This window comes from Anolis carolinensis, chromosome 1 (assembly GCF_035594765.1).
Source record: "Anolis carolinensis isolate JA03-04 chromosome 1, rAnoCar3.1.pri, whole genome shotgun sequence".
NCBI classification, from domain to species: Eukaryota; Metazoa; Chordata; class Lepidosauria; order Squamata; family Dactyloidae; genus Anolis; species Anolis carolinensis.
Genome location: NC_085841.1, coordinates 272,543,932 through 272,571,891, shown reverse-complemented (window position 1 = coordinate 272,571,891; position 27,960 = coordinate 272,543,932). Strand labels below are relative to the sequence as shown.

The window sequence follows — 27,960 nt, the reverse complement described above, 5'->3', positions numbered from 1 at the left end:
TTTGTTTCTGTTATTTTATTGAAATAGGACATATAGGAGACTAGACAACATGACTTCCAAGAGCATTGGGGGAAAATGCTGATTTAAAGTTTTATCAACACTGATCTTGGAGTGATAAGTAAAACCTACAAATTATTTGCTGGAATGCATTCAGCACAAGAAGATCAGCTTCTACAACCAAAGGAAAGAGAAGAATACAAGATGTTCTGAATCCAACAAGCAAAATTCCAAGCGCTTAACTATAATTAATCAGAAGAATCTTAAATTTATACATTTGTTTTCTTCTGCGAGAGGTTGATTTTGTCACCAAGGCTTAGTGCCATTCCCTGTAAAAAGAGATGAAACAGTACAGTATTTAATTTCATTTCGCAACAGGTAATATTCAACAAAATTGTATCTCCATTTAAACATCTGCTCTGAAACAACTGTTATTCATGGAGCCAAGCAGGATGTTTAAGATTAGTACTGCAGGGTGGCTTATATTCATAAGTGGTGGTTCTGACCTGTAAATTGTTTAGGTGGCCTGAAAGTTTATAATATGATGGAATATCTTTTCTGTAGAGGGGCTCATCCATCCCCTAAGGTAATTTACTGGGGCTTTTCTCCAATAGCCTCTTCATTTTGAAGCCCAGAAAGGTCACTTACTTAAGACAAGGCCTCTCCAGTGGTGTCCTCAAAAATATTTGGGCACTTTTCTGGAACTGCCAGGATAATTGACTGAGATCAAAGCACTAATTTACCCTTTTACATTGGAAGACAATAACCAGAACACTTGCTATAGCTATCTTAATGTAGTGGTCTTCAATCAAAAACTCCAAAATGGGGTGGGATGTTCACAATTTAAAAGGAGGAGGTTAACAGAAAGCACTGTTACCTGACTCTTTGCACGGATCCTTATGTGTCCTGTAACTGGCGCATCAGGTCCAAGATGAATTGGTTTTTCAATGCTGACATTTGCAAGGGCATCTTCTCCGAATATGGACCGTGCATAGAGATTGGCAGCCATGAAGCCACAATAACCAGAAAGAGCCTGGAAAGATAAGATTTCAAGATTTCCAAACCTTCATTTTGTAAAGGAGTTTTTCTCTACAAGCACCTTAACACAATTCTGCCAGTTTTGTGTGAGAAGAGCAGTTCCTGGGTTTCCTGGCCTTAAACTGCTCCTGACTCTTTTTCTGACAGAAGAAAGGATGTACATTTTCTGGAAACCTTCAGAGTAGCAATTCATAGCTTGTAGGTCCTTTACAATGGATTTCTGAGTGAGGTTTTTTGTGTGTGTGTTTGGTATTTTAATAGTCTGTGTAGGCCCTTTATGTTACTTGGATAGAAAACTGGTCCATGGGCGTGCTGCAATTGCTCATTCCTCGGTTCAAGTTTGGTCTTTTCATTGCATAATTTTTTAATCTCTCTTTCTCTCTCAATGTTAAGACATAAACATACACAGTATATGCACTCCATGAAGAGCAAAAACCACAAAATTATAACCATAAATATCTGAAGGGATGTCACGTAGAAGACAGAACAAGCCTGTTTTCTGCTGCTCCAGAGACTAGATTGCAATGGGTTCTAACTCATAAAAACGATTCCACCTAAACATCAGCAAGAACTTCCTGACAGTAACAGTTGCCCAATAGTGGAATAGACTGCCTATGAAAGTGGTGGACTTTCTTTCTTTGGAGATCTTCAAACAGATGTTGGGTAGCCATTTGCCAGGAGTGCTTTACTTTTATATTTCTGCATGGCAGAGAATTCAACTAGATGGTCTTTGCAGTCATTACAATTCAATGATTCTATGAACTCCCAAACTTACTGAATGTTAATTGTGTTCAAAAGATACAGAAAATACTTAGTGGTTTGGATGTCATGCTGATTTCCCATCTTCTTTGGAACCCTTATCCTATCTCCAAGGTTATGGAACCATTTTCTTTCAAAGGGGAGTGCAGCAGAAAGCTGGAAAATCCAGTTCTATAACTATAACTCCTTCATAGAAAGTGAATTAGCCACTAAGGCAATGTCATCAAAACAATTGATTGTATTTGTAGTCTGAAACTGGATTTGTAATTTAGTAGTAAATGTGCTTACCTTTTCTGGGGTAAGGCATTTCATATTAGTTGACTTCAATATATGTTGTAAATATTCATTCAGATCCACTATATTTGTATTAACCGTAACCTTCAAAAAACAAAGAAATACAGGGACAATTATCTTTCCTAACTTTTTTTCTCTCTCATAAAATTAAATATTATAATATATAGTACAAAGAGTTGTCCAGAGGATACAATATATAGTATAGAATACAGATATTTGTCCAGAGGATTTTACAAAATCATAAATCTGAGCTATTTATTTACTATATTTATACCCCACCCTTCTCACCCCGAAGGGGATTCAGAGTGGCTTACAAATCCCAGAGAGAATGAGTGAAACAACATTTAACAATATTTTTGAAATGACCTAAATAGCACTTGCGGGGTAGCTATTACCCTACAACACATGCTGAGACTCAACAGCTAGTATTCAATGTATACTAACTATAATTCAATAATTACATGTGATTGTAATTCCCTATAATATAGTTCCCAATTCCTTTAATTTGGTTTATCATGAATTTATTTTTCAGCATTTTGAGTACAGATAACAGATGTGATGCAGTATTTTGATATTTCATGTATAAAAATACTACATCAATGATTTATACTAACACCTAACTTTTTAGTTTCTGCATTGTAGTATTTTTCCTATTTTATATTATGAGACTGTATACATTAAAATACTATACACAATATACAAGGTGTTTCAAAATTGTATATTTCCCAATGGCAATATATTGCAATTACATAAAAAATTATGAACCATTTCATGAGTTTTCAACTTTTACTAACCACTTTGAACCAGAAACAAATCTAGAATTGGAGAATATCTCAATAGGCCATGTGTTGTAGGGTCACCATCTTGTGAATGGCTGAGCCTGGGGGCTGTTTGTGCACTTGGAGAGGCATCTAGCAGCAATCCTTTAAAAATCTATGCTCCACCCTTTCAAGTGGTAAGAGTTTCATTCACAGGCAGTTTGTGGTTGCAGAGATATAGTGATTTCATATATTTTTCCTATTCCAATTCTAGTCTGAGAAACTAATATGTAAGCAGAAAGGAGTAATGTGAAGCAAACCTACCTCTCCCTCTCCCTCACACACATATACACACAAACTCTGTCCTAAACTCTATGTGTCTCATTCTTAAATGTTACAATTTATTTAAATGGGACCACTTTTATGTTGAATGTCAATTCCATAACAATTGCACATAAAAACTAATGGGGATTTCTTTTGTAAACGTAAAATTGTCAGGAAAGAACAGAGAAATCCCAAAGGTCTGTGGCCACATTGGCACTTTGCAGATCTCTGAGGAGCTGCTTCTCTCATTTCAGCCCTTCACTACTAGAATTCCTTCCTCCCAAAAGAAATTGGATTACATTTTTCACAACTGTTTCACCACATTTTCCCCATGCTGTTTCAGGACTACAAGAGAGTTTATGTAACAAAGCAGTAAACCAGACTCCACTGGCCAGTTTACTTCCGTGTGAACCAACAGGGCCTAAAACAGTGGAGGATTCTCCAAAAATCTTGCACATAATTTTTTGGAACATTGCTTTTGCATGGGATAATAATTGCCATGTAGGGCTTCGGATGTTGGGACTACAGTTCTATAGACCAGAATACCTGCTTGGTCACGAAAAGCCATGTGGGTGACCTTAGGCAAGTAACACTCTCTTAGCCTCAAAGTATATGGTTTTAAACAAAACTTGTACTGATCAAAACTGATGGTTGGGCTTGTCAGGAGTAACTTTCAAAATATTTCTACAAAGCGATTACATACAAGAGCAGAGTGACACTTAAAAAAAAACCCCAGTATGTTGGCTCAAATGGAAAGGCTGTATATGGTGTTTGATTTGTTGAGGATGCTGCTGCAGATATTCCATAGAAATCTGCCATGGAGGGTAACGACAGCTGGCAACTACCCCAACAAATATTACATAGTAAAGGTTTCTTTAAAATATTCTTATTTTAAAAGCCAGTAATCATAAATAGAGAGCTTACTTTGTTTTCCCACTCAAATTCTGCCCACATCTGACGGAACTCTGCATCAGTACAAGTAGCAGGCTGGATGTAATCCATTATATCGATGTGAATGTCACTCAGAACGACACAGTTTCTGTCACTGGCTGCTCCAGAAACATCATACACTAAAATATAAACATGAACATGACATTATCAACAATATTAAGGTTTCAATTTGAATCAAACATATACATCTTCCAATTTAGCGCAAAAAACACCATTCTCTAATGTTTTAAACCCTGCATTTTCAAAACCTTTCTTGGATTCCATTTAACCCACTCACATCCTCACAAGAAGTTAAAGCATCAGACTTTCAAAGTTCCTTGATTCATGCAAAATAAACAAGATGCTTACCAATATTACCAAAAATGATTCCATTCTCTGTAGAAGCTACCTTCACATTGGCCTTGATATTGGCAAAGTCATGGGGGGCAAGTGTCAGAGGAGACGGTTTCTCTACAAGCTTCAAATCACCTGTTTAAAACGGTTTACGTGTTAGTCAAGGAAACCACTGAATGTAAAAAATGACTAATTGTACAAAAGAAAGCCAGTATGGTGTAGTGATCTGAGCACTGAACCAGGATTCCAGGAGATCAGGACTAGAATCCTCAGTTATTCATGGAAACCCACTGGACAATCTTAGGCAACTCACATTCTCTCAGCTGAAGTAAAAAAACAAAAAAACAAAAAACAAAAAAACAACAATGGCAAACCTCCTCTGAATAAATCTTGCCAAGAAAACCTAAGTACAGGGTTGTCATACACTGCAGTCAACTTGGCCATACATAAACAACAGAACCAATTGTCTTGAATACTGATCAGAAATTATTAGGAAGACCGGGTTCACATTCATGGATATCCACTGGTCAACCTTTGGCAAGTCATGCTCTCTGAGCTTTAGAGGGGAAAGCTATGGCAGACCTCTTTTGAATAAATCCTAGCAAGAAAAAAACACTAGTAAGCATTTTCTTATGGTACACAACAATGACAAAAACAAAAGTATTGTTATTTACCCAATGTAGCTAATTCAAGAGTGCAGTTCTGCAAAGTATCGCTGGTTTGATTGACCACAAGCACATCCAATACTATATCATATTGGTTGACGTGAACATAAGCTTCAGCATAAACTGGATCTGAGAAACCTGTCAACTGAGTCACCTGCCAAACAAAAACACAGTTTTAAGCTGCAATCACACACATCTGTGATGAGAATATCCTAACTGGCCTTAATGAATGAATAAAGTAGATGTTTTTTCTGTGTATTGCTTCTTTAACAGCTAACACTCTACTGTATTATTTACTGCAGCCAAACTGCTGCAATTTAACACTGGACGTCTGTGTTTTTCCAGCCCTGTTTTACCAATCTCCCAGTGCTGCTGCTTGCTTAAAAAACAACAAAAACTACAACAACCCTTCAGACAAATGACAAGGAAGGAAAAGGGCCTGGAGATAGGTAAATAGGAGATTCTTTGTTAGGTAAATTGTGCTATTAATGTTTTATGAAAAATCTGCAGTAAAGGGAGGAACCAACTCAAGATGCTTAAAAAAACCCCACATTTGTTTTATTTCAAGCTAAGGATGGTGCACCATGGTCAGTTTTAGTTTGCAGCCTTCTGAAAATTAATTTTACCTAGTTTGTCATCTGCAGATATTTGCAAGTATGCCAACTTTCTTTCACTTAACAGTGATAAAAGAGGCCTTTTGCTTGGGTTCCTTAGTCAACAGAGATAGGGGTATAGACTGAGTTGAAGACCCCTGCACCTTTGGCTTTGTCTGTATTCCTATCTCTATGGGCTAAGAAGCACGAGTGTGCATCCAGCAACTTGGTGCCGCCATCACCAACCCCCTCTTGAATCACAAGGTCACTGAATGCAGTTTCACACAACAGGGCGTGGCGGCAGCAGCAATTTGTCAAATTTCCTCTCCTGAAGTCCGAGGTTCTTGTGGGAATGTGAATGTGGTAAACTCAGGCTTAAGGAAAAGTTTGGAGGTGGCAGCAGTTCTATGTGCTTTCCCCTCCTGAAGGGCAAGGTTGTTGTGTGCAGATTGATGAGGTGGCCTTGAGTTTTGGAAGGGGTGGCCCTTGGCGTGAGCTATGCTGAGAGGAACCCACACTTAGTGCTCCCACCAACCTTCTGGAGCCCCCAGGGAACCTTGCCCCTGCCTTTACTGCTTCTCACTGAATTTGCAGTTTTCCCATTTTTACAGATTGTGGCTCATTAGGATCTCCGAAACCTTTATCGCCTCAACACAATAGTGACCTTAGTTCTAAGAAAATCCTGAAACATGCTACTTAGAAGCAAATAAACACACACACTTTAGTTGCTGATTATTGTGTTTAGGAGCTGGGAATTTCCGAGATTCTTTTTGCTTTAATGAAACTCCTGAGATGCCCTGAAATAAACCTGTGCAAAACCATTTTGGTTTAATCTTTGGATAGAACATAGATCCCTTTTTAGCTTCTTCAGATGTAGTTCACCAGTTCTTAGTGCTTTTTTTTAAAGTATCCATTATCAAACAGCTGCTTAATAAATATTGAAACTGAAAAATCATTATTGAACATTGTTTTATTCTCTCCAATGCATTTTTTCATTTAGGTAAATAAGCCAGATTTAAGTTCTCCTACACTCCAAAGCAATTAAGAGTATAAATCCCCAAATGCCATTAGTTTCTTCAGTACTGCAGGCAAATGTTCAGGGAAGTATTAAGCTCTAATGGACTAAAGTGTCATAATTCTAATATCATTTCCTTGCTTTTTCTCAGTAAAACCATTTCTATTCACTATCTTGTCCGTTTTCTTAATTCAAAGGAAGTATTTCTGTTTCCAGAGTTTCCCACCTAGGCTTTCATTATTGATTGGTAAAGATAACAAAAATCCTACAGGAATCTAACTGGTTATAAGAATGTCACCAAAACATAGGAGGTTTCGTAAATTTTCTAATGTTGCAGTACAATGCAAAGGTAGCAGTGAAATGTTAACTACTTGCTTTCTTTGTTGCATAAACTATATGGCTGCATTATGCAAATTTTAACTATGTCTTTATTAAAGAAATCGATGGAAAGTACAAATGACTGTAAAGTGCTTCTGGGAAGAATTAAACTTTGCATCACCTTGTTAAGCTTGGATGCCAGTGGATCAGCAGCTTCTTTTCTCTGAGTATTCCCCATAGCTGCTAACAGACTGAGCTGAAACTGATCCTCCTTTGAGCTCATTTCATTTTTAGCAGTGAGCTGCATAAAAGAAATGGGGTCATCTGGCTGAACTGTCACATTCCTCTTCTCAGACTCTTTCTGTGGTAAGGGGAAAAAAAGGTATTTATTAAGGTGCACTCAAGACATGTAACAAAGTGAATCTTTTATTCTTCTCTCAAGGATTGAACCCAGCTCCGTCAAGAGTCAAAATCCTGGAAAGGTCCCAAGTGCAAAGGTGCCTTTGGGGACCTACCTTCTGTGAAAGCTTCTCCTCTTCCAGTTTGGCAGATAACATGTGAGAAAGGGACTGCCTACACTCCTTGTTGAAAATGTCATTCATGAGAGGGGAACATTCTGAGAGCACCTTGAGGCACAGAGAAATCCGATCAACATCATCATCTGTAATTGGCTTCTTGGGAAGAGATGACTTGCCCAAGTGGAGGATTGTGGCCATGAGTAACATTGCCTCAGCTACAAAAGACTAAATGAGAAGGGAAGAGAAGAAAAAGAAAGAAACAGTCAGGCTTCTTGTTTTCTTTTCTAATTCCATACATTCCAAGACTGTTCCAATGGTAGTTTACTATAGCACCCCAGTTAGGAAACCCTCAGTAGAAACCCAGTTAGTAGACCCTCTGGATTGTTTTTAGGATTCATTCAGCACTTTAAGTATTACACCTGCTGTATAATTATCCCTCCCTGATAACTTGATATTGCTTTGCACCTTGGCCTGGATCTTTTGACCCAAATCGGGATTTTAATATTATTGTCTATATTGACTTTTATGACTGTTTTTAATCATGTTGAAGTTTTACTGCTCAGTTTAATGTTTTATCTGATTTGTGCTGTCGTGTCTGGGCATGGCCCCATGTAAGCCGCCCCGAGTCCCTCCGGGGAGATGGGGCGGGATATAAGAATAAAATTATTATTATTATTATTATTATTATTATTAGGAAACTTCAATAGTTATTCTGAAGACCAGCTTATAGACAAATCAAAGCTGTTAGATGCACAAAGCAACTTCAGTGAATAATAACTGCACAAAAGTACTTAGACAGTCAGACTTCCTCTTACAAACTGTAATATGGCAAAAAAATACCCCATGAATGCTTCAATGAAAAATAACTTACATTTTGTTTCTTTTTTTCTTGAACCAGAGCCACATAACGTAAAGCAATCTTGGTCAGAGTTGTGGCAAGAGAAGCCGCGACAAAGAAATCCCCATCCAACAAGAAGCCTCTTAGTGGAGGTCTAAAAAAGAAAGGCAATCTTGAAATTCAGGAAAACAATACATGGCATCCCCAAACGTATTATTTTAGCCAATTTATATGACATACATTTTCTCCTGCATAAAAATGCAAAGTTAGCCAGCTATGTGTGGTAAACAGAAAAAACAGCATCCATATTTAAATCAAAAATTCCTGGAAGACTATATTGAACATGCTACATCATATTGTGTTGTTTTAAAGCTTCACACAACACATATCAAATTTTAGGCATAATAACAAGTCACTTTTAAACAAAATTTTGGAGATGGGGCATGCATATAAAAAAAGAAAACACATGATCATACTATCTGCTAAAAGGTTGGCTGTACATCTGAACTGGGTTGGAATGTTAAACCTACCCAGCCAGTTTTAGTCATGAATTTTAAACTCATGACTTGTATTTTAATCATTGTTCTATGTATTTTAATATATGTATTTAGTAGAAATATGTTTTAATATGTATATTAAAACATATTTTATGTCAAGGTGCTGACATCAAAATTCTATATGTATGATTCACTCTGATTAGTTAGCCTCAAGTTGAGTATTACAGAAACAGCTGAAATAAGTGTGGTGGGTTTTCTGAAAAACATTGAACTGGAAACTTTTCACCTACCCTAAATTGACTTTTAGTGAGCAAAACTTGAAAATGTGCCTTATTGGTTTTATCTGCTGAATGTCTCAAAACTTTCTCCAGCTGTCCAAAGGAATTTTATGAAGAGTATAATTACAGGGGGAGGTGGCACAATAAACCACATTTATTGCACAGACCTATTTTTATCTTCACAGAATTAAGCCCCACTAGGTTCAGTAGGGTTCACTTCTGGGAAATGGGTAAGAGAACTATTGCCATAATATGGTTTAAATCAGGGGTCCTCAAACTTTTGAAGCAGAGGGCCGGTTCACAATCCTTCAGACTGTTGAGGGGCCGAATTATCATTTGAAAAAAAAAACAAAAAACGAACTGATATAAAATATTATATTATAAATGAAGGCGGGGGCCAGGTAAATGACCTTGGAGGGCCGCATCCGGCCCCCGGGCCTTAGTTTGGGGACCCCTGGTTTAAATACTGTATAGATGGGTCCCCTGGTGGCACAGTGTGTTAAAGTGCTGAGCTGCTGAACTTGCGGACCAAAAGGCCCCAGGTTCAAATCCCGGGAGCTGAATGAGTGACTGCTGTTAGCCCCAGCTCCTGCCAACCTAGCAGTTTGAAAACATGCAAATGTGAGTAGATCAATAGGTACCGCTCCGGCGGGAAGGTAACGGCGCTCCATGCAGTCATGCCGGCCACATGACCTTGGAGGTGTCTATGGACAACGCCGGCTATTCGGCTTAGAAATGGAGATGAGCACCAACCCCCAGAGTTGGTAACGACTGGACTTAACGTCAGGGGAAACCTCTACCTTTACTATTGTATAGAAACAGATCCAAAGGATTAATGGTATGCTATTTCTATTGTTTATTGCATCTTATGTAGTTCAATGATAGTGAATTCCATGTTCTCTCTCTATCTGTCTCCTCATACTTTTGCACAAGTGATCCTGGGTAGTGGATATAATATTATTATATTCATTGGTATCCCAACTTTTTCCAAATAGTGGGACTCGAGGCAGCAAACAACATATTAAAAAAATATGTTTAAAGCAATACAAAAATCAGAATAAAAATACAAATATACACTTAAAAAACAATTAAACTATTTGTAAATTAAAACACATAAAGACAATCCTAAGAAGACCAGTGGAGGAGGCAAAAGAGCCCATCCCAATTGCTGACTGGAATAATTCGTATGTTTGCAGCATGAGCAAAAGCTTCTTACAAAAGGCATCACTGTGTGCTTTGTAGAAGCACAGGGTACATGTCCCATAACATTGCAAACAAGGTTTTCTAATGACTCAGCAGGGCTTGTGGCCAAATTCCACATATCTTGTGTGAACTCAGTATGTCTGCAGCCAACAATGCATTTTTGACTTCTTACTGCTTGCCAAGAAATAAATCCCACCTTCTGGACTTGTGTAATGGAGTATTTAGCTTTGAAACATAGCAAAGTATGCTCAGTTCTGAGCAAATACCAGTAAGGACAGATAACTTAGATTCACTGCTAGTTAACTGCGGCTGTCTGTACAAATAAAAGCTCTTAGGTATCACACTCTTAATAACAGAGCAGATATGAATGCAGAGCTATAAAATAAAACCACACAGGTAAACTCTTGCATTAGAACAAAGACATACATATATAAACAGCTAACAAAGAAAAATTAATCACCTCTCTTCTTCCTTTTTGGCAGGCCTTGAGCTGCTAAGGGCACTCTGGGTAGCATATGTTCCCATCTCAGTAACCAGCTTTTGGGCAGGACCCACAGTAATTTCCTCCTCAGGTTTCAGTTCTCCAGCTTCTTTCTTAATTTCAGATTCGACTATGGGGATCTGAAAGTGAAACAGTAACAGAATTATTTTTTTAAAAAAATACAAAGCATAAACTTCAGCTTGGAAAAAAAACTTGATTTTTGTCACTTTGTTTCTGATGCATTCCAAAGAATACAAGGTATCCAATTTCCTTCTGCAAGACGTTTCTTTCTTGCGATACAAGTATTCTTTGTCCCATTTGTCTATTATAACTAAGGAGGCAATTAGCTGCTACACTGAATCAACGAAGCTTTGATTCAGAATTTTCAGGGGAGTTTTTTTCCTCCCATTATGAAATGTAGGGAAAAATGTATTTGATTAACAATGCAGTTTAATACCTCGCCCAGTGATCTACGGACTTCTGTCATCACACTCTGTATATCTTCCTTTGTGCTGCAGTATTCTCCGAGGATCCAAAGAGCTCCGCGATAAATTCTACAGAGTGAAGCAGAAAGTCACTCCTGTTAATAATGTGGATCATGAATTTGTACTGTGGTTTTATGCATTACACAGAATCATTAGTCACTCCATCTCATAGGAATTAAAAGCGTACAAGAAATACATTTGTCATAGTGGTGCCATAATTTTCTACTCAACTGCTCAAAGGCATGCAACTGAATGGTAAAACAAGCCCCATTTTAACATCACTGTTTCAGGCCCCATTACAAAATACACAGAAGTAACATTCATGGTATTCAAAGGAACGTACTCCCAGGAAAGTGTGTGTATAGTTGCAGTCTCAAGTGGCTTTAGTATTGCTTCCAGCTTTTAGGTTCTAGGATTATTACACCTACTCATCATATGTAAGTCATGCCAAAACACTGTGTATATTTAGGCTTCCCTTCCAAAAATCAAACCTTTTTTAAAAAAAAAACTGAAGCAGCAAGATTATTGGTCGTCAGTACAGTAAACTGGTGCACAAACTGAAATATGTATTTTAAAAATAGACATCATACAATCATAGGACGCATAGCCTGTCTGCATAGAACAACCCAATAAGGAACGTTAAACACCCCTGATGGGTAACCACATTATTACAATCCCATGCTGCTTCAGTTATCTTTGCTCAATCATTTCATTTCACATTTAGACTTTCTTATGAGTGGTATTATGTGATAAGTGCAGAAACCACATATAAATCTCTGAAAACAATTTAGATTTATCTAGTTTTATGCTGCAGATCAGGAGCTACTTGCCCAGAGACAAGAAATTATAATACTATCAGGCAACATGAATTCCTATTAGATTCCCCCCCAACTAAGTTGAACTTACATTATCTAGCATCTCATAACAATAGCTCTGATAGCATAAAGAACACAAAATCTTTGGCCAAAATTCAGTAGGGAGATCCACAGATGGAACTGCTTCTGTCAGAGGAACCAGAAAGGGGAGCAGTCTCCTTTCCCCATAGTAACCTCTCATAAATATCAACCCCCAAAACCTAAGAGAATTGAAAAATGCCACCCCTCCAATTGGTTTTTAAGTACCACCACAGGAAACAGAGTGTAAGGAAAGGAAGAAATATCTGAAACATCACTTGAGATTTATTTAAAGTGGGTTGTAGTTCATTTTCAGGAGTTTGCTTTGCTTACTTGACAGATTTAATAGCATGGAACACTTCCAACATCTTCTCAACAATAAGCAGCCTGAGATTTTCAAAACGTTGGATGGCTTCACGAACAAATTCCAAGACATCAGCAGCGGCAGCTTCATTGTAATCACTGAGGAACTCCATCAACTAGGACAAGAATCAGAATGAACTAACAGAAACATCACATAATCAGGAAGAGACCCCCACCAGCATAACAAATAAGGCAGAAACTGGCTTGACTGTGCTTTGGACTCAACTTTTTTCTGATATAGCGAGGTCAGCTATGTTATTGCAAGAACACTGTATCTAACGGGGCATAAAAGCTGTACAGAGAAGCACATGGTTATGATATTGGCACTGCTCCCATTCATTTCAATATAACATGTAGAAAAGAATCTCCCAGTCAATTGTATCTTAAACCCAGTTAAGATGAATGACAAAAGCCTCAGAACAAAGTTAAATGCCAAATCCTTGTTTATGATCCACAAGTCTGAGTAGAGGCTTTCTGGATGAATATACTAACTGATTTAGAGAGTACTCTTAATCCCATCTGAAATCCAGATGAAGGGAGTTAGGAAGACTGCAAGTACTTTTGTGTCACTCATACACTGGGGAAAGTGTTGTAGGTGGATAAGGACTGCTAGTAGCATTGCCAATGACTGTAAATCAGTCCAGAGTATAGTTTGGCACTTTTAGATCCATAATTCTTTTGTTTCCTGATAGGGCCTGTTCTCTTCAGTAACCTGAAGATAGCCTAGTTCCCCTCCACTGGTATCAATGGAATGTGACGAACAGAGGAGATTTGTCACTTTCAATTGTTTTGTTACTGTTAATGTTTGTCAGTAACCTACAGGAAGCTTTTGCACTGAATGGTTGATACAGCTAGTCTACAGAAGGTGAATAATGATTACAAGGTAGTTGCAAGAATAACTCTGAAATAGTGATAAACAAGTTAATTGAGTTGCATACCACAGGAATGACATTTGCTGCCATATCAGGGAACCGAACGCTACAAGAATGCAATGTCCGAACAAGCAACTGTCTGTATTTATCAGTGTCTTCATGCTCTGTCACATTATTTGTTTTAATTACTTCTTTCTTCAAAACAATCACCAGCTAAACAAAAACAAACACAAAAACAATCATGGCAGTATTGTTGTTGCTTTTTAAAAAGAAAAAAATACATGAAGATGAAAACTGAAATCCTATACACATGTGAGTAGTAGCAAAAACTAAGAAAAGTAACTTTCAAGAAATTAGACACAATGTTTCACTGTTTTTTCAAAAACAGGAGACAAGACAAGAAAGAAATACAGAGTAACATGTGTTTTACCTCTTCCACATTTCTTGAAGACACAAGATCAAGGGCCAGCTGTAAGGTCTTTTTGCGTACTTCCAAATCTGGAGTACTCAGAACTCTTAGTATGTCCATTACTAGATCCTGAAATAAAATACACCTTGTTTGTAAGGATTCAATTATCAAGATTTTAAGTGTAGCTATTCTTATGTATAATTTAAGTTATGAATTTGTAAAGAGAATTGAAAGTAGTATTCTCTACCAAGGGAATGCATACTAGATGATATGAACAAATATAATCAACTAACAATTTGTAAAAATGGAAAAACAGCATTGGAAAAGTACAATTTGGAACCAGAGAATGAGGGAAAAACATGCCTAGCTCATTTCCTGATATTGGCCTAATTCACCTGTTTTTCCATTCCATATTCTTTGAGGCAAACACACAAAAGGAAAAACAGGGTGAAGGTAGGGGAAAATCTGAGCAGAAAACAACCATTAAGAAAAGGTTAAATAGCTTATTTTTTCACTCCACAAGGCATTTTAAATGTAAAAACAACAGACAAAATTCTATGAAAGTCATACATTGTTGACTTACAATAGTTTGGACATTGTTACAACTGTAGATAAAACTCCATAAACAACAATCTATCCACTAAAATAATTATTTCATTTAATTACAGCACACTTCTAAAGTTTGCTTCATTGTTTTAAATATATTAAAGTAATACCCACTTGCAAAACTCTTTCATGGGCAGGGTGATCCTTGAGTTCAATCAAGCGATCCAAGACAATGAGCTTCACATTGTTGTCACTTTCTTTGATAATCAGGTCAATATAGCACTGAGCTGCTGCCTTCAGTTGAAAAAAAGATTTGTATATTTAATATAATTCCATTTGTAATTTTGTGAGGCCACAGAGATTGTAAAAGTTAATCAGGATGCAGCACGTTTTAAAGCAATGCCAGACTTCAAAACCTTAGGCCTGCCAGATTATAAACAGTGCAGTCCATTAGCACACATAGAACAGATACAAGACTAATGTCTTTGATGTATGGTCTCTCAACCTCTCTCTTCAACTCCAATGGGACTTAGTTGGCCAAGGAAAAGTGGGATCTATTTGGCATTCCCTAGCAATTACAGCATTTCCCTAGACAGCTCAGGCCCAAGCTAGTAAATAATTATGCCTGCCCTCATTAGCTTCTTCAAGCTTTAGAATCTTAGGGGGAAGTTCCTCTCTTGGTCCCAACACCCTCACATGCAAGTTTAATGAGACTACGGGAAAGGGTCTTTTTTTATGGCTGCTTTCTGAATTCTCTTCCCAGAGAGCTAAGATGCCTCATTTCTTACTATCCTTTCATTGGCAGGTGAAGATCTTCCAATTCCAGCAGTTGTATTTGTTTAATTTATAAGCCACCTTGAGTCCCATTCATAAGGTATAAATAAAGTGACTGATTGATGTTCACTTTCAGAACAAAAGCCTACTTCTGAAATAAAAAAATCTGCTCTCTTCTTCCATCATATTTTGCATAGGTAAAAGTCAAAATATGTGGCTATATTGCATTTCACTTGAAATCTCAAATACTGATGTGTTTTGTTACCACGGTCTCTGAACAACACATAGTATGCCTCACTTTTTGTGAAGAACAAGACATTTACCAAAACAATCACAATGGAGATTGAAGTGAATATGCCACACAGCTTTCAGATAACTACCACTTCACTTTTTTGGAGTTCCTCTTTTCACATTTTTTTTAAAACAACAGAACAGCAGCTTTGATTTGATGGTTATCTTTACATACTTTCTTCCATTGAATGCACAAACTAATCATTTCCACAATTTAAACTGGTGTCCTTTTCCTGTGGGAACTTATGCAGTTTGGTCCTAACCTGGAAGATCATTAAGCCACATAAAAATTATCTAGCTTCTGATCACACAGAACTTTCAAAACCGCATGCATGATAAATCATAAATGGGTCAATGATTCATGCAATCCTCATACCCAGTTGGCAACAATCAAAAGATACAAAAGTACTTCTGTAAAACCTTTCCAACCCTCAGAACCAAACTAATAATAATGAGCTGCACAATATGAAAATATTTTAAAATGTTACATTATTACAGTACCTTAATTGCAGTAGGAGCACTGGAAAGTGTAACTAATGTTCCCGCAGCTTCATATTTTACTGCAGGGCTTGAGGACTGTAGTAAATTGTAGATGCAACGAATAAACCGTGCTCTTTCTGATGGATTAGCGTGGCAAACCTGGGTTTGGAAATAAAAGATGCAGAAGCAACTGAATAAAGATTTGATTCTTCTGCTTCCTTTTTTTTAAAGCCTTCAATTGCTTATTTTTCTTGTCACTCTTACCAGTAAGTAATCTCTCATAAGCATACATACATACCAACGCTGATGAGGAAATACAGGAATGTTACATTACACATTAGTAACATGGAAAATGGGACACTAGGAGATGAGGTTATAATACCCACTAAGCCATGAAAGTCCAATCAGTAACTTTGTCACAGTTTCTCAGACTTAGAGAGGAAGACAAGCGCAAAACTTTTCTGAGTAAGTCTTGTCTAGCAAACCCAATAAGAGGGTCACCATAAATTGGAGTCCACTTGAAAGCAAGTAACCACAATAAATGGAGAATATCACCACCAAGAAACTCTATTAAATTGGTTGAGCTGAGTGTCACTTTCCTGGCATTTGTTTCCTGCCCTCTAAAGGTAATCTTAATAGAAACCCGCTGGCTTTCTGCAGATTAACGAAAGGTGGCAATTAACAGAAATTACAGATCCACTCTTTCAATTTGATGAAGGCATCAATGGCCCCACAAAAGGTTTTGCCACAAACACATTCCACACTTCATATCTTACAGCAACTCACCCCCTCCCCGGTTATCTCAGGGTTTTAGCTGAACTGCAATGCTGAAGGCAATTTAACATTTCTTCTTTATAGACCATTTATTTCACAATACAATATTTATTTGTCTTGTTTACCTTGTAAATTAGTTCCACAATAACCAGCTGAAGAATATCACCAAATGTCTGGACTTGATCGATGCAGGTACTCAAATAGTCCAAAGCTCGATCCTTCACAATGAAACACAAGTATGAGTTTTGCCATGTCTTACTTTTAATATCCACAATACTATTGGTGCATTTTACATTTATATCCTACTTTCCAGTCTACATGGGCTGAAACAATCACAACATGCATATCAGGATTATGATTATTTATATGAACCTTCAACAGTTGAAAAACAATTAAAAAAGTGACCCCTGGAAGGCTGAACATGTTTTTGTTTACTTATCCAAGTCCTTTGCTTGATATTATTGCTTTATTTCACATATGCATATTGTTAGTTTTGAATAAAAAGTTTGAACTGCTATTTTTTTTCTAATGTAGAAATATATTTCCATGTTGGTTTTGCCTCTGTACCAAAGTTTCAGTTAAAAAGCACTGCCCAGCAACATGGCTATCTCATTAACTGAGGTATAAGAGGAAGTTAGAAGAAAAGGAGTAGTAATTTTGAGTAAAATGGATCTGCAATGGTCACACAGAGATCTGCTGGGATATAATAGTGGGCAAAGAAGAAGGAAATATCACTGTCAAGTTCACAGGAAACAAATGTCAAAACACAAGGTAAAGCCAACACTGGGGGGCAGTATTTTTGCGTGGGCATGGTCGACTGTCCCCGCCGTATGCTTGTTAACAATAAACACACTGACAACAATAGCTTTGGGTAAAACTGGCCACAACATTTTATTGGTTACAGAATAAAGGGTTGGCTGCCTGCATGGGTCCCGGATCAACGATCAAACAGCCCAATGCTGTCTGATCCACAAGAGTCACGGCATAACCGACACCTGACCCGGTAGTCGGTCTCCAGCGCCACCTGGTGGTGGCCAAAATATCCCTTCCCCCCCCTAATGCCAATGAAAAGGGGGGGGTGGAGTATTTTACGAGATCCGCGACCCATGTCATACGCCACCAACAGTTGTGACAAACAAAGTAACATGCAAAGCCAGCAGGGTGGGCGGGATGGCAAGCTGCAGCCTCAGAATGGCTGCTGAAGACCTTGTTGGGGGCGGAGCCTGGTGCGGCCCCGCCCACGAAGGGCCCTGACGGCGGGAAACTTTCCCGCCGCGCCGAGGGGGCTCCTGGGAAGAAGAAGCCCCCTGGTCGCCGCCATGTTGGGAAGGGGGGAGCGCCCTTCCCAGCAACCTGCAGGGCCGGTGAGTCGGGCCCTGCCCTTTGCGTGGGCATGGTCGACTGTCCCCGCCGTATGCTTGTTAACAATAAACACACTGACAACAATAGCTTTGGGTAAAACTGGCCACAACATTTTATTGGTTACAGAATAAAGGGTTGGCTGCCTGCATGGGTCCCGGATCAACGATCAAACAGCCCAATGCTGTCTGATCCACAAGAGTCACGGCATAACCGACACCTGACCCGGTAGTCGGTCTCCAGCGCCACCTGGTGGTGGCCAAAATATCCCTTCCCCCCCCTAATGCCAATGAAAAGGGGGGGGGTGGAGTATTTTACGAGATCCGCGACCCATGTCATACGCCACTGTCAAGTTCACAGGAAACAAATGTCAAAACACAAGGTAAAGCCAACACTGGGGGGCAGTATTTTTACCTGATCAGCATGAATAAGCATCATGAATGCATTTCTTTTGCAACTTGCATCTTTCTCATTCACCAGGAAATCATGGATCAGTTCAGGGGCATCAGGTATAAGATGCTCAAAGTTTCTTTTGAAAGAACAGAGAGAAAACTGACAAATTTAAAACTCAATGTGATGCAAATGGATTTACTATGGATGCTACAATCTCAAGGTGGAGAGATTCTTTCAAACATGTTCAAACGTCAACAAGATTTCAACTACCCTGTTTCCCCGAAAATAAGACGGTGCCTTCTATTAATTTTTGCTCCCAAAGATGCGCTAGGTCTTATTTTCAGGGGATGTCTTATTTTTCCATTAAGAAGAATTCACATTTATTGTTGAACAAAAATTTGAACAATTATTTTATACTGTACAGTAATTGTCATCACAAACCAGCATGACCAGACAAACTGTGAATCCTATCAAGAATTACTTGTTACTACCACTATTTCCATGTACAACAATCTATGGTACGTACATTTACCGATCTTGCATGTTCTGGTGTTCTGTTCGGCAGGCATGCTTCCAAACAAAAACTTTGCAAGGTCTTACTTTCAGGGAAAGCCTTATATTTAGCAACTCAGCAAAACCTGTGCTAGGTCCTATTTTCAGGGGATGTCTTATTTTTTGGGAAACAGGGTATTTTGTCTGATGCCATTTATGCAGGAATAGTTACATATTTTCCTGTGGCCCTATAAAGCTGAAATCTATAAAACTGGAACTATATCCAGAACAGTTGGGAGGAGGGAAGTGGCATCTTGCAAGGAACTCATAATAAGGAGAACTGCTGACTTTTGTTGTTGAATTGCTTTATTTCCCAACATTTCTTTATGCTTGTCAAAGCACTTTCAATTCCAAGAGCATTTTTGTAAAGTACTATGCTCTATTGCTAAGGAAAATAAGCTCACAATGTCATGTCATTTTTTTTTCTTTGTCAGGAGCGACTTGAGAAACTGCAAGCCGCTTCTGGTGTGAAAGAATTGGCCATCTGCAAGAACACTGCCCAGGGGATGCCTGGATGTTTGATGGTTTTTCCATACTTGTGGGAGACTTCTCTCATGTCTCCGCATGGGGAGCTGGAGCGCTTTCCTCAGATTCAAACTAGCAACCTTCAGGTCAGCAACCCAACCTTCAGGTCAGCAGTTCTGCCGGCACAAGGGTTTAACCTATTGTGCCACTGGGGGCACCATCATATCATGCTAAGTCAGGGATACACTGCAACCCTGGCTTACTATGAATGAATAGCTCCCAAATCATGCCAGGCTGCAGAAGAGCAGCAGAAGAAATGCTGGATCTTTGGGATCTATTAACAGTGACAAGCAAATCAGCAGGAAGGCACCTCTCTGGCTTATTTTCCTCCAGAGAGCTGGAAAATATATAATTAACTCCTGGGTTATTTCTCATTCTTATCAAGGAAGAGACAAACCACAATTCTAACCTTGAGTTTTCATTTTGAGGAAATTCACAGAATTTACCTGTAAATGGTATAGATTGCAAGGACTGCATTCCTGCGGACATAGCTGTGACGATGTTCCAGACAAGCACGAATAGCTGGCATCAGTGGTTCCAGAAGCTCTGCTTCTTTAAGCTTACAAAGAAAACGCAGAGTGGAGCCTCTGATGAATTCATTTGGATGTTGAAGATCCTGAGATCACAGAATCAATACGTTAGTAATTGGATTTAGGATTGCATCAAACAATAAAAAGCACAGACATGTATCTACACACATTATCATATATATTTGACAGCTATTCACGACATACTTGAACTTTGAGGGGAGCATATTTACACAGATATAAGCAGTTACATGTTAAAAAGAACTTATTTATTTTGCTGCCAAACTACTTTTTCCTGAACTGTGTGAGAGAATACTACTGTATAATTTGTGACATTTGTTTAGCTTTGATGCATCTTTCTTAAACTGGCATCTTAAATTTACTAATCTGAGATATGGATAAACTTTGTGTAATCCCTTCATTCACCTCCTGGCACACCACAGCTGAAGACTTCTATACTGAATTAAACATATTACATTAACTGAAATCAGAACAAAACAGGATAAAAAAACTTCCAAGTCATGATTTAAGTTTCTGATTATTGCAATCCAGGTAATTACGATTCCCTAACATGAGCAAACTCTGGTTAATAAACTCAGGAAATCCTTAGTTGCAACACACTAAGGCAGGTGAAGTAGAGAAGCAGTATGTGGAAAAAGTTAATGAAACAAAGCTTATGCACTTCTGAAGATTAATAAACCACACTATATACCTCTATATTGAGGGGCATTATTAACATTAGGAATATAAAACATTCTATAAATTGTACTGGTTTGTGCTGCAATGTAATCTCACCTGCTGCTTTCATGTCATAGAATAACATGAGGCTGCTAATTATCTTCGTATCATAAAACTACAAGTTGTGTTATTATTGTTGATCACACACTTCTGAAGTTGTGGCATACATGCAACAAATGAAATACTAACCTTTCTGTAGGCATCACAAACAAGGATCATTTCTTGCAAGAGTCTCCCATCTGGAGTGGTCTTGGGAACAATCTCCCAAAATACCAAGAGCAGTTTTTTGATGGTGTGGTCTTGAAGTGGCAACACAAATCGAATAATGGTCATCAGAAGTCCTGGCAACTTTTCCCCATTTAAGATCATTATGATTACTTTCTTCAAGGCCTCTGTTTTGGATTTGACATCTCCTTTTTCTGTTAGATAAAATAAGTTGCTTCCTTTAAAATGGAGCACAATATGTACCAGCAGAGCATTTTTAAAACTTTGTTTGATCTCAGACCACTGTTCTGACTTGTATGGTCTTTACTCACCATCGCTACAAGTCCCATGATTGTCATGACAGCCATGAAACGCCCTTGCCACCTGGAGCACAGGTGCTATATATTTCAACCAAAAGAGCACAAATACAGAGGAGAAAGGAGAAGTATTGCTGTTAAGGTTAGATTTGTACATCCAATCACCATCCAGGGGTTGCCTGAAAAGTGATAATATGGCACCTCTTTTGCGCATTGACTGTAATGCACAAGACCATGGCAATGTGCAAAGTTCGTACATGCTATTCAACAATGTTTGTACTTTTTTGTGTTTCATTTTTTTCAAGAGGACTGCAGGAAAATGCAGAAAAAGTTGGGATGTAATTATTATTTCATCGGTGTTAAAATTACTGTTTTGCACATGTTCTTTTGTCCAGATGGGAGATGAGAAGACGAACCACTCTGAAGAATGCGCTTGTCTGTCTGAGCTATTAGCCAAGTGTGCACTCTCCCTCTCGTTCTCTCTCGCTATTCAGAGTAAATAGTGAGTTTTCTAGGGTATGTGATCCCTTTACTGCTTTAGTCTCCTCTGTATGGCTTTTTACTTCAGTGGGAAATACAGCTTTATAGCTTTTCAGTGTTCTCTATTTTTTTGGATCTGCATTTTATGGTGTTTTTTTTCTTTTCCTTATATATATTTTTATACTTTGATAAGGACACATTTTTCATTTTCCTGGTGAACAAACTGGAAACTTTGGGAAACATAAGGAGAAAAATTCTAACTAAATATTTTTTGAGAATGAATAACATGCTCAAGACACCTTTTAAATAGCTCAGAATGCCATAATCTATATGAAGCTTGTAAGACTGACTATAGCAGATATGAGAAATGTGTAGCTCTCTCAATGTGTGGAAACTTCTATCTTTCCTCCCCAATGATGTGTAGGGCATATGGAACATGCAGATACGTGATTCCCACCTTGGCCTAAACAATCACTCCTGTGCCTGCTGTATAGAACATTCAGATCCCAGAGGTACATTTGCTCCTCTCAGATCTTTCCAATTCATGTACATTTCAAGTCCTCTGAAGTCCATAAAGACAAACATTAAGACTCAAATTTAAGAAATTGTGTCTAAATAAGATTTGTGATGCTAGTATTCTCAAGGATATGCTTATTGTCTAAGAGTGACTAATTTTATTCACTATTAATATGTATTTACTGCTAAAGGAGTGATATGTTTATGTTGATATGAAAACAAATATTCAACATATTTCACTTTTTCAGGGGGAGGGGGACATGTCTCTCTACCCATGACTATATAATTTCTACAAATGTTATATCTCCATATATGTAATTTAAGTATATAAAATGTGTGGTGCTAGACTGTGAAGATCCAGGTTCAAGTTCCCTCTGAGCTCTGAAACTCACTGAGTGAATTTGAGTCAGTCATTCTCTCTTTGCCTAACCTACCTCACAGGATGGTTGTGAGGATAAAGTGGGGAGAAGAAGAACCATGTCTGTGGTCTTGAACTGATTGCAGAAATTACAGGATATAAATGTAGTAATTCAATACCACTGTTTTTTAAAAAGGACACCTAGACCAATTACTTACCCAAGTCATTCTTTAGACTTATTTCAGATGGTGGTTCCGAGTCCATCGGAACTATAATTAATGTATAACATACATTCTCTGCAGCAGTCATTGTGCCTCTTTATCAAAGACTCTCTCAATGTAATAATGTTTAAAGATGCCTCACGAATCCTAGAAAATATATCAATTAATGAAGTTAATAAATGACTTACTTCTGCATGTAGCACAACAATGGCAACTACAAATACTAAAAAAAACCTTAAGTCTGTATTTAATGAAATATACTGAAGGTTATAACACAACACGCTGTATTAAAAACTATGCACCAATAATTTTAATGTAAATAACCCAATTAATGTGCAATACAAGCATATAACCTAACACTAATGAGAAAATCAAAGCTGCAGCCTAATGCAAACCTATTCAGAAGCAAGCCCCATTAGATTCAGCAAGGGATACTATCATGTGATATATTCTCAGATAAATATGTACACAATTCCAGTTTTTATGTCATAAGCACATTGCATAAGTGTTAAAATATAGTAGCAACAGAAAAGAATCAGCTTTATATTATTACAAAGCTACATTAATAAATGACTACAAAGCCTTTTTGTGATAAGGAGTGCACACATAAGGAAGATACTACAGAAACGTAAATGACTGTACATCTTATTAAAATAAAAGGGCAGAATCAAAATTAAGCACCTTATGATCCACCGTTTTAATAGTTAGAATAAAATACATACAGTACTTAAAATTTCAATGGATTTAAGAAACCACTGTGGATGCTTTATTTAAAAATATATAGCTGTGCCAACTAGGAAAGATGGAAGAAATTCAACACATCCGGAAAAGCTCAACAAATTCAGAGGGCACCAGGCTTGTGATGGCGAAAATAACTTCTGAACTTCTTATGGTTTGGTAAGTGCTCAAAAAAAAACTTAACTGTTCAATAGGAATGAATTGATATTTCTCATGATGGACCCCTAAAGATCTCTACTTATACCAACATTATTGTACTTGTTTAATAATAGTCCAGGTTTGTACCAAAATGATCAAGCTTGCTCATGATATCAAATGATGCAATATGGTGAAAAATGGGAAAAAAGCATTTCTCTAAAACTGCTTGCTGCCTTGCCAAATGAAATTCAATGTGAATAAATGTAAAATGATAATACCAAGAAGTTCACAAAGTTGTAAAAGAATCTTGAGCCTTGGGAGCAAAAATGTATTGCTCGTGTATACCTTATATGTATCTTCGAACAGTCTGTCGACTTACGAAAAGCCTATGAATTTCATAGTGTTTTCTTATGAAAAGAATACTCAGAGGTGGGTTTGCGAGTTCCTTCCTCTGAAATATAACTAACAGCACCTGGCATTCATTGGAAGTCTAACTCAAGCCCTAACTAGCGCTGACCATGCTTAGCTTCCAAGATTAGGTGCAGTTTAAGATAGCTAGGCTTAAAGAAAGAATGGGGAACATCAAGTCCTGGCCTGAATCCAGTCATCCTGTGGTCCCAGACATCCATGCCTTCTTCCCATGAAAACATGTATTGTCAGCCTCTGTACAGCCTTTGTACGAAGTTTCTCCCATTTTAAAGAGCTAATTTAGCTAAAAATTTGTTACTATCATTGGGAGCTTTAAGATAAAATAGTATGACAGCTTGGTCCCTTCCTTTTGCCTGCTACCTCTTCCACCCATGGAATCAGCCCACTGGAATGAACAAGTTGTCCACTCAAAGGTGGGGAAATCATTGGTCCTCAGATGTTGAAATTAAACTTACCGCACTCCTTAGTATTATTCAGCTAGGGCTGATGAGTACTGCAGTATGACAGAATCTGGAAAGCTACATTTTACCCAACTCAGAGCCCTCATAACTTGAGTTTAGAAACAGCCAGACAGCCCAATGATATTCCAAGTAGAATTGGTACATGGGAGAAAACACACACAGTTTCTTTAATTCATGTAGCGATAATAAAATTAATTAACTTTAACATATATTCATCCAGCAATGAATATCTAATAACATCTTGGGATTCCAAATCATTGCTGGGGTTGCCAGGATAAGGAAGGATCTTTCTTTCATATATGGAGGGCTTTTAAGAAGGTGAAAAGCAATCAGACTAAGATCTGTATGTTCATTCAAAAACATTTAGGCTAGCACTTGTTATATCTCAATAAATGTTTCAATCAGACATTACTAATAAGGAATTGGGACAGAAAACATGGACTACGCCTTAGATATATGATATCTCCATTGTGTGACCACTGCTAAAGTACTCAGTAAAATTATAATCCCCCTTCGCAGAGAAAAAAAGAGCACCACCGATTTGGAAAAGGTGCCAAAAATGGAAAAGGGAATTGAAGCAGCTTCTTCTTTTTTAAAAAAAAAGGATAACACACATTTGTGATTGCTAGTCTGAAAACCATCAAAACAAGGACAGTAGAGTAGGTTATAAGAAAAATTTATAGTATAAAAAACATTTTTAGGCTCTTCATATTATAATACTAGAATTCAAGCACTCAGTTAAATTGACTGGTAAAAAATTCTGAATTTTAAAATGCATGTCTTCACGCATATCTTATTCTTACTGAATCCAGTAACACAAGAAACATTAGACATTTTGAAAAAACAACAACAAAACCTTGGACATTCTTTGGAAAATATTAATGAGCTGGATTCAGGATAATTTTGTTCCCTGAGAGAACAGAGGTCCAACTGAAGCATGGAAGGAAGGAAGGAGAAGAGAAGCTATCTTCACGACAAATTCACTCTTAGGCTGGATCTACACTGCCATATAATCTAGTTTCAGAATGCAGATTAATTGTTTTGAACTGGATTAGAACAGTCTCCACTGCCATATAATCCAGGTCAATGCAATTAATCAGCATTTAGAAACTGGATTATATGGCAGTGAGGATGGGGTCTTAATCTCCCCTCCCACACTGTTCTGAAGGGTCATCCAACTGCATATGGAGAAAACTGATTAAACCGATATTATACGCTCTTTGGTGCTAACAGGAACACCCTGTGAGCAGAGATCCATCCACTGGGACATCAGTTCAAACCACCTATATTTTTAACGACATAACACATCTCTCTTTCGAGAGTCAGTGTAACAGAATAACAAACTAAGGAGACTGGGCTAATTCATAAAAGATAGATCTACCAACAAATATTACCCTAGCTACTCTGACACTGAGACAAGGTGCCACTGACCTGAGCGCAACCACATGGAAAAGCTACTGCCCACAGGCCAGATTTTGTGGATTTTCCATCTAGTTGGCTACTGTGAAAAACTGGATACTGGACTAGCCAGACCTTTGATCTGAGGGCCCTTCCAGACAGGCCCTATATCCCAGGATCTGATCCAATTTTCTGCTTTAAACTGGATTATATGAGTCTGCACTGCAGTACCAGATAATCTGCGATAAACAGAAACCTGGGATCAGATCCTGGGATATCGGGCCTGTCTGGAAGGGTCCTAAGTGAGCAAGTCATTGCCTCTGAACAATGAAACCAATATGCAGTTTACCAACCAACCATGTCCTTCACTAGAGCAAAGGTGACCAGTCTCCCTCTTCTCCCTCCCAAGGAATATTCTTTGAGAAAGTAATTAAAACACAAATGGTTAAATGCAGAGAGGGATCTTGTATGGGACACGTTTGATGCTTGTATTGACCAGAATGGTGTAATAGTTTGAGCTTTGGACTAGAGGTGCCTTCATACTGTTGAGTTAATGCAGCTTGACACCACTTTAATCATGGAATCATGGGAGTTGTAATTTCACATGGTCTTTAGCCTTCTCTGCCAAAGGGTGCTGGTGCCTCACCAAACTACAACCCCAATGTATTGTCAAGGGCTTTTATGGCCAGAATCACTGTGTTGCTGTGAGTTTTCTGGGCTAACTATGTTCCAGAAGCATTCTCTCCTGAAGTTTTGCCCACATCTATGGTAGGCATCCTCAGAGGTTGCGAGGTATACATGGAAACTAGGTCAGTGAGGTTTATATATCTGTGGATGGTCCAGGGTGGGAGAAAGAATTCTTGTTTGCTGGAGGCAAGTATGAATGTTGTAATTGGCCACCTTCATTTAGCATTGAAAAGCCTTATAGCTTCAAAGCCTATCAAATTCCTGTTTGCAGGAATCCTTTGTTGGGAGGTGTTGGCTGGCCCTGTTTGTTTCATGTCTGGAATCCCCATTTTCAGAGTTTTATTCTTTGTTTACTGTCCTGATTGCTGCCAGACTTTGACACTGCAAGACTTTTCAACGCTAATCAAGGCGATTAATTGCAACATTCACACCTGCCTCAAACAGACAAGAGTTCTTTCTCCCACCCTGAACTTTCCACAGATATATAAACCTCCCTTGCTTGGTTTTCAACAGCTCTCACAACCTCTGAGGGTGCCTGCCATAGATGTGGGCGAAACGTCAGAAGAGAATGCTTCTGGGACATGGCCATGCAGTCCGGAAAACTCACAGCGATCTACAACCCCAATGTTTCCACAACACTGGTTCATGAGAGTCAAAGCGGTGTAAAACTGCATGAACCCTACTGTCTAGACTCTAGATGCACCCTGAGCACCTGAAACGCTGGGCAAGTCACTCTCTCAGAAACGACTCGGAGGCTCCCCGCAGGGACAATTCACGGGATTCAGCGGACAATGCTCCAAATAGCGGGCCCTGTGGGTATTCTGCCCTTGGCCCTGGGTGCAAGGGATCTGGCTTGGCTGGCAGCTCGTAGGCCTCACGAAGCCGGGCCTTCGGAAAGGGAGAGTCGGCCCAGAGTTTGTGTGTGTGTGTGAGAGAGAGCGTGAGCCCAGGGTCCGCGGCCTCTCCTCCCAGTCAGACGCGGCGGCAACTCACCGCTGCTCTGCCTCTTCCTTGTGGGCCTGCGCTCGCCCAGGGCGCCTCCGGGTGGCTGCAGGTAATCGGGTGGTGGTATCTCCCCGCGGCGGCCGCCACCGTCCTCCCTCTTCCTTCTGCAGCTCAGTTCCCCCGCCGCTCCCGCCGCCTTCCTGCTCCTCCGGACGCTCCCGACTCCT

At 38.6% G+C, this 27,960-nt stretch overlaps 1 protein-coding gene across 1 annotated transcript; it reads right to left on the bottom strand.

Annotated features, from left to right (window-relative positions):
• copb1 (COPI coat complex subunit beta 1) lies at nt 1–27,960 on the bottom strand. The gene is made up of 22 exons (XM_003225324.4): nt 27,782–27,960; nt 22,935–23,084; nt 21,031–21,260; nt 20,023–20,192; nt 18,521–18,635; nt 16,873–16,965; nt 15,995–16,132; nt 14,603–14,722; nt 13,904–14,011; nt 13,540–13,686; nt 12,572–12,717; nt 11,318–11,414; nt 10,840–11,000; nt 8,435–8,555; nt 7,561–7,788; nt 7,227–7,406; nt 5,129–5,273; nt 4,470–4,589; nt 4,095–4,240; nt 2,083–2,172; nt 875–1,030; nt 1–326 (listed from the first exon to the last, which is right to left on the bottom strand). The coding sequence occupies exons 2-22, from the start codon at nt 23,023–23,025 to the stop codon at nt 267–269; spliced, it is 2,862 nt and encodes a 953-aa protein (XP_003225372.1). The 5' UTR covers nt 23,026–23,084; nt 27,782–27,960; the 3' UTR covers nt 1–266.

Coding starts and splice junctions, on each gene's coding strand:
- copb1 (XM_003225324.4), bottom strand. CDS start 23,025: ATGACTGCTGCAGAGAATGTATGTTATACATTAATTATAGTTCCGATG. Junction 18,636..20,022: donor GCAATCTATACCATTTACAG/GTAAATTCTGTG, acceptor TTCTTTCAAAAG/AAACTTTGAGCATCTTATAC. Junction 1,031..2,082: donor AATGCCTTACCCCAGAAAAG/GTAAGCACATTT, acceptor TTATCTTTCCAG/GCTCTTTCTGGTTATTGTGG.